Below are 7179 nucleotides of genomic sequence, written 5' to 3' on the forward strand. Positions count from 1 at the left end.
TACTTTTTGAGGGGGCTTGAACCGTTTCAGAACTTGACTGAACTTGACTTTACTGGAACAGAACAAAATAAATAGGGCTTCTGCTCGGAAACCAAAATGAATTATTTTGGTCCCAAACCCCTGATAGATACGTCACAGTGACACGTTGTGTGAACTAAACACACCTGTAATAGCTCTTGCTCTTCTTCTTCTCCCCAGTTCCCGGAGTGTGGATTCTTTGGCATGTACGACAAGATCCTTCTGTTCCGCCATGACCTGACTTCGGAGAACATCCTGCAGAGGCTGTCGTCAGCGGAGGACATCCATGAGGGAGACCTGATCGAGGTGGTCCTCTCCGGTGAGGGTCTGAGATACTCCTTGTCACAAGCGATGAAGTTGATAGCGGGTTGAAGAAGTTGATGTCGGGAAAAGTTGATATTTAGGAGGGTGCTTTATGTGGTACGCCGATCGCTTTGTGTACCCTGAAACCCGTTCAAATCCATGTTCTCTCCTTGTGTACACCCTAGATCTGTCCTGTGTAGCTACTATGTAGGCCCTATGTCACCCCCATGTATTCTCGGCCCGACCCAAGATGCACCCGCAACATTTTCGGTGGACGTACTCATTTCCTGTGACAGTGTCTTGTGGTCTGTTGTTGACAGTCATATGTGTGAAACTCAACCAGCACCTGAACAGCGGCACACCCCAGAGTAGTATTCATGTTGAATTTCAACACATGAGAAGAAACGTGTGAATTCGCAGCCAACCACACAAGACTCAACCCCAGACCACTTCCTCATCCTCTGCTTGTTTTTGGTGCAGCTGGGCCCCACAGTCAGTCAGTAGTGTTGATGAGAGTGATGATACGCTGCTTGAGTCTTACTCCTCTTTCAGTCGCTTCATAGACATCGCCTGCTACCCTGCGTGCCCTGGATAAAAGACAAAACATCTTTTCCCCTCTCGGGTTTTGCACAGACAGACAGGCCTGCTGAGTTCCTCTCTGGTTTTGCACAGACAGACAGGCCTGCTGAGTTCCTCTCTGGTTTTGCACAGACAGACAGGCCTGCTGAGTTCCTCTCTGGTTTTGCACAGACAGACAGGCCTGCTTAGTTCCTCTCGGGTTTTGCACAGACAGACAGGCCTGCTGAGTTCCTCTCTGGTTTTGCACAGACAGACAGGCCTGCTGAGTTCCTCTCTGGTTTTGCACAGACAGACAGGCCTGCTGAGTTCCTCTCTGGTTTTGCACAGACAGACAGGCCTGCTGAGTTCCTCTCTGGCAGCTCAGTTCAGCTCGGTTCAGATCCCTTTCAACTTCCTTTGACACCTCTCCTTTTGTTTCGTGGCTTGTTGGGCTCCGGTCCCAAACTCCACACAACTCTGCTCTGCTCGGTCTGAGCAAGGTCTCTCTCAGAGGGAGGCCCTGGCAGATTTCGGGTTGGCTACCAGCTCAAAGTCGTGCGCTTGTTATTTCTGCACTTGCTGTTTCTCTCCGTGATCGATGAGGACGTCGATTGTGAGCTGGGGAATGCTTCTCATGCCCTTTACACACCTGTCTCCACCTAGTCATTGTCAGATTAAGGTCATGTGTAGTCTTGTGAATATATTGTATGACATCTAGAAAACCTTGTTCAATACGAGATCTGTGTGTTTCTCTCTAGGGGCAGAATGCTCTTTCGTGAATGCTGTCTGGATTGTTTGTGTGCCCACTGGGAATGTGGTTGCTATGGCGCTGTTGTTCATTACAACCACTTGGTTCGAAGGTGGCCTTCATGTTCGCCTATTGATTTTTTTTTAAAGATAGAGAGGGGGTGGGGGGGGGGGGGGGGCTTATGAGCGGTAAATTCCTTTGCTTGGAAAGTGGACATGTAATGAATGGTCGGACCGAGCAAAGGTGGCAAGACTTCAAGCACATTTTTGCCCTCACAGGAATATCCATCGGTTAGAGAACAGGCACATCACCCAGCAGTACATTAATGCCCTGAAATGAACCTTCTACGTCCCAAATGACACCGTATTCATTATAGTCAACTGCGGTCAAAAGTGTTAGTGGAGGACACAGCCTATGTCACATTAACCAAGTTGGGGGACACGATGACATTCACCTGTTTTAGTCCTCCATCTGAAAGGCAACAAAAAGCACTCTGGATCAAAACTTGAAAGAAAAATGACGCATTTCTCTGAAACATAACAACGTGAGTTGTGCTTTTAAGTGGGTTTGATGGAAGTCGTTATGATTGTCATCTTCCAAGCCTTTAGTGGCGGTCGTGTAGGATTGGTGAGATTTGTTTTGGCTTTCTGCTAAATCATTGCCTCGTAATGGTGCTAATGGTTTGATCGTGTCTCATCTCATATCTAAATGTATTTCCTCTGTTATTCATATAAATGCATGTCTCACTTCGTTGTTAATGTGTTTTTCCTGCAGTACAGTAATCCAGTGTGTATGTGCGTGTGTGTCTCAGCTCTGGCCACTGTTGAGGACTTCCAGATCCGTCCCCATGCCTTGTACGTGCACTCCTACAAGGCCCCGGCTTTCTGTGATGATTGTGGGGAGATGCTGTGGGGCCTGGTCCGACAGGGCCTCAAATGTGAAGGTAAGTCTGTACCCTGCCACCCGTGCCACCCTAGCCTAGCTGCTTTGATCCCAGTCACTTCCCTCTTGACCTGGGCTTCACCTCAAATCAAGGCCCTGGCTCACATGGGCCCGAATCAAAAGCCTGGGGAATTGTACAGCAGGATGTCTTGATAGACTGGGGCTTCCTGCTTTTTCAGAGAGGACAGCTTTGAAGTCCTGATCAGAACAGCCTTTGAGTGGATCTCATTGTGGTGATGCCAAGCAGTCGATGGGCTCTTGTAACGCTTTGTGGAGCAGATGATTGTCAGACGAGAGAGTTATTCACCATATGTAACCTGATAGAAGAGTGAAACAACACTGAACGTTCACCTGGATACTCAGTACAGGAATGCTCTGTACACGACCTAACTCTGTGTCGAGAGAGAGAGAGAAAGACAGAGACAGAGACATGTAGGTATGGTTACTAAGTACTGTGCCTCCCCTATAGGATGTGGGCTGAACTACCACAAGCGCTGTGCCTTTAAGATCCCTAACAACTGCAGCGGGGTGAGGAAGAGACGGCTGTCCAACGTGTCCCTGCCTGGAGCCGTGCTGTCAGTCCCCCGCCCAGCTCCCATTGAACACGTCCCTACACCCCAGGAAGAGGTAGGGGGACGCGCATACTGGCTTTGTTCAAAATAAGTGCACTATATAGGGAATATGCCGCTTTTCGGGACACTATATCTGTGCTGCTGCTGCTCCACTTTCCACTACTGCTGGTTGTAGCACTATGTACAGCTTCCGGCTCTTCAAGACACACACACAAGCATGCATGCATTGACACACACACACACACACACACACACACACACACATACACATACACATACACATACACACACACACACACACACACACAGACACAGACACTTTCTCTACACAGACAGTCACACAAGTTAAACTCAGTCAGGAGCAATAGCTTCAGGCAAACCAAAATGTTTTCCATTCAGGCTGGCCAATTAATAGTTGGGAGCATGAAGAGAGTGTTTACGTCAAAACGCTGTGTATACATACCAAAACCCAGGGGCCAATTTACTGAAGAAACAAGGCCCTTCATGTGAATCACTTTCATAAAGCCTTTTCAATCCCTCCTCACGCAGTATCGGACCATCTAAACATACTGTACAAAGGATTGTTTTTCATATCCACTTTTCTCCCGTTCAGTAAGTAGTCATTTGCTAAACAAAACCCCACTCATGATTATTTCCTTTCCCACACAATTTGTGTCTGAAAATATTAGACTAATGTGCACTTTAGTTCTGGTCAGTTAAGTTTATAGTCGTGTTTAATATTACCACCAGTCCGGGGTTCAATCCAGGGTGTATTACAGTGCATATGGCTGACAATGCCCTGCACAATAGGATGGAATCCTGGCCACAGTCTATTAAGAGGCACAAAGCAGACAGCGTTATTGACTCTGCTGCCTCCCAGTCAAGGCTGATGAAACAAAGCCTTCTCAAAAGCTCTATTCACTGTTGCCCAATGAAATATTGGCCTTTAATGTCCATATCTGAAGATCATTCAAAATGAACTTTTACACCGGCTACTTCTCTCCGGGTCGTGTGGCCAGTGCCTTTCTAAAGGAGGCGTCACTTAAGATTCTGTACAATAACATCCTTTCAGTGCCATGAGATGCTATTCAGAACTTGACAGTTTATTAAGACAGTACAACATAGGCTACAGTACAGTAATGTCTGGTATGATTTTCTTATTTTTTACGATTTTTATCTTTCTTTTTCTTGTGCTGTTATCCTTTTCCTTCCTTTTATGCCATTGTGGCTACCTCCCCCTTCACCCTCTCTTTCTCTCTGTTGTCCTCACGCGCTCTCTCTCTCTCTCTCTGTCTATCTCTGTCTCTCTCTCTCTCTCTCTCTCTCTCTCTCTCTGTCTATCTCTGTCTCTCTCTCTGTCTCTCTCTCTGTCTTTCTCTCTCTCTGTGTCTCTCTCTGTGTCTCTCTCTGTGTCTCTCTCTGTGTCTCTCTCTCTCTCTCTCGCTCTCTCTGTGTCTCTCTCTCTCTCTCTCTGTGTCTCTCTCTGTGTCTCTCTCTGTGTGTCTCTCTCTCTCTCTCTCTCTCTCTCTCTCTCGCTCTCTCTGTGTCTCTCTCTCTCTCTCTCTGTGTCTCTCTCTGTGTCTCTCTCTCTCTCTCTCTCTCTCTCTCTGTGTCTCTCTCTCTCTCTCTCTCTGTGTCTCTCTCTCTCTCTCTCTCTGTGTCTCTCTCTCTCTCTCTCTCTGTGTCTCTCTCTCTCTCTCTCTCTCTCTCTCTCTCTGTGTCTCTCTCTCTCTCTCTCTCTCTCTCTCTCTCTCTCTGTGTCTCTCTCTCTCTCTCTGTGTCTCTTCTTTGTCTCAGGAAGAGGTAGGGGGACGCGCATACTGGCTTTGTTCAAAATAAGTGCACTATATAGGGAATATGCCGCTTTTCGGGACACTATATCTGTGCTGCTGCTGCTCCACTTTCCACTACTGCTGGTTGTAGCACTATGTACAGCTTCCGGCTCTTCAAGACACACACACAAGCATGCATGCATTGACACACACTCACTCTCTCTCTCTCTCTGTGTCTCTCTTTGTCTCTCTCTCTGTCTCTCTGTCTTTCTCTCTCTCTCTCTCTCTCTCTCTCTCTCTCTCACTCTCTATCGCTCTCTCTCGCTCCCTCAGCTGCGCCCTCTCCTGGGGGCAGGGAAGCGTAACAGCCTGTTAAGCGGCAGACCTATCTGGATGGAGAAGATGGTGCTGGGACGGGTCAAGGTGCCTCACACCTTCTCAGTGCACACCTACACCAGACCAACCATCTGCCAGTACTGCAAACGCCTGCTCAAGGGCCTGTTCCGTCAGGGCATGCAGTGCAAAGGTGAGCTGCATATTGTGTCGGATGGATTCAATGTCGTAGTATTTCCAGTAGCTTGAAGAGTTTGTTGATACCATACTGAAAAGAAGAATTCAACACAAATGAAGATAATGCACATCAATATGCCATCATCACAGAGCTGGTCGATTTCCCAATGACTGAACTTGCCGTTGAACGGTAAATCTATGTGTTTTCAGATTGCAAATTTAACTGCCATAAGAGATGTGCGGCCAAGATACCAAGAGACTGCCTCGGTGAGGTTTCCTTTAACGGAGGTGAGTTTGTCTCAAGTGGTATCGCAACCTACAATGTCCTCCGTAACTTGTCCCGACTATTTACTTAGCAGAATTGCATTGAATGTGTTGACTCCCCATGTAGTTAGCAGCATTTCTGCCCCCCCAGTGCATTGAATGTGTTGACTCCCCATGTAGTTAGCAGCATTTCTGCCCCCCCCCCGTACATTGAATGTGTTGACTCCCCATGTAGTTAGCAGCATTTCTGCCCCCCCTCCGTACATTGAATGTGTTGACTCCCCATGTAGTTAGCAGCATTTCTGCCCCCCCCCAGTGCATTGAATGTGTTGACTCCCCATGTAGTTAGCAGCATTTCTGCCCCCCCCCCAGTGCATTGAATGTGTTGACTCCCCATGTAGTTAGCAGCATTTCTGCCCCCCCCCCCCCCCCCCGTACATTGAATGTGTTGACTCCCCATGTAGTTAGCAGCATTTCTGCCCCCCCCCCCCCGTACATTGAATGTGTTGACTCCCCATGTAGTTAGCAGCATTTCTGCCCCCCCCGTACATTGAATGTGTTGACTCCCCATGTAGTTAGCAGCATTTCTGCCCCCCCCCCAGTGCATTGAATGTGTTGACTCCCCATGTAGTTAGCAGCATTTCTGCCCCCCTCCCCCGTGCATTGAATGTGTTGACTCCCCATGTAGTTAGCAGCATTTCTGCCCCCCCTCCCCCGTACATTGAATGTGTTGACTCCCCATGTAGTTAGCAGCATTTCTGCCCCCCCCCCCCGTGCATTGAATGTGTTGACTCCCCATGTAGTTAGCAGCATTTCTGCCCCCCCGTGCATTGAATGTGTTGACTCCCCATGTAGTTAGCAACATTTCTATACCCCCCCCCCCCCCTCCGTACATTGAATGTGTTGACTCCCCATGTAGTTAGCAGCATTTCTGCCCCCCCCCCCCCCCCCCCCCCGTGCATTGAATGTGTTGACTCCCCATGTAGTTAGCAGCATTTCTGCCCCCCCCCCCGTGCATTGAATGTGTTGACTCCCCATGTAGTTAGCAGCATTTCTGCCCCCCCGTACATTGAATGTGTTGACTCCCCATGTAGTTAGCAGCATTTCTGCCCCCCCCCCCCCCCCCCCCGTACATTGAATGTGTTGACTCCCCATGTAGTTAGCAGCATTTCTGCCCCCCCGTACATTGAATGTGTTGACTCCCCATGTAGTTAGCAGCATTTCTGCCCCCCCCCCCCCCGTACATTGAATGGGTTGACTCCCCATGTAGTTAGCAGCATTTCTGCCCCCCCCCCCCCCCGTACATTGAATGTGTTGACTCCCCATGTAGTTAGCAGCATTTCTGCCCCCTCCAGTTCATTGAATGTGTTGACTCCCCATGTAGTTAGCAGCTAGCCTAGTCCCATACGATATGTACTATAGCCAACTCTTCTTTCACAAGTACAGTATGTGTCTACAGTGGATACAGGAAGGGCCAAGCCAATAAGCAGTA

At 48.6% G+C, this 7179-nt stretch overlaps 2 protein-coding genes across 2 annotated transcripts in view; both read left to right on the plus strand.

Annotated features, from left to right (window-relative positions):
- The window catches only part of LOC139407008 (transmembrane protein 242), a 407233-nt gene that overhangs the window by 316797 nt on the left and 83257 nt on the right, over positions 1-7179 (plus strand). The window lies entirely within an intron of this gene.
- Positions 1-7179, plus strand: part of LOC139407005 (serine/threonine-protein kinase D3-like) — a 57191-nt gene that overhangs the window by 30446 nt on the left and 19566 nt on the right. Inside the window, exons 3-7 of the mRNA XM_071150243.1 lie at positions 199-337; positions 2439-2570; positions 3039-3196; positions 5247-5439; positions 5634-5711. Of these exons, the coding sequence (XP_071006344.1) occupies positions 199-337; positions 2439-2570; positions 3039-3196; positions 5247-5439; positions 5634-5711 (700 nt within the window). The remainder of the gene's footprint in view (positions 1-198; positions 338-2438; positions 2571-3038; positions 3197-5246; positions 5440-5633; positions 5712-7179) is intronic.

This window comes from Oncorhynchus clarkii, chromosome 4, assembly GCF_045791955.1.
Source record: "Oncorhynchus clarkii lewisi isolate Uvic-CL-2024 chromosome 4, UVic_Ocla_1.0, whole genome shotgun sequence".
NCBI classification, from domain to species: Eukaryota; Metazoa; Chordata; class Actinopteri; order Salmoniformes; family Salmonidae; genus Oncorhynchus; species Oncorhynchus clarkii.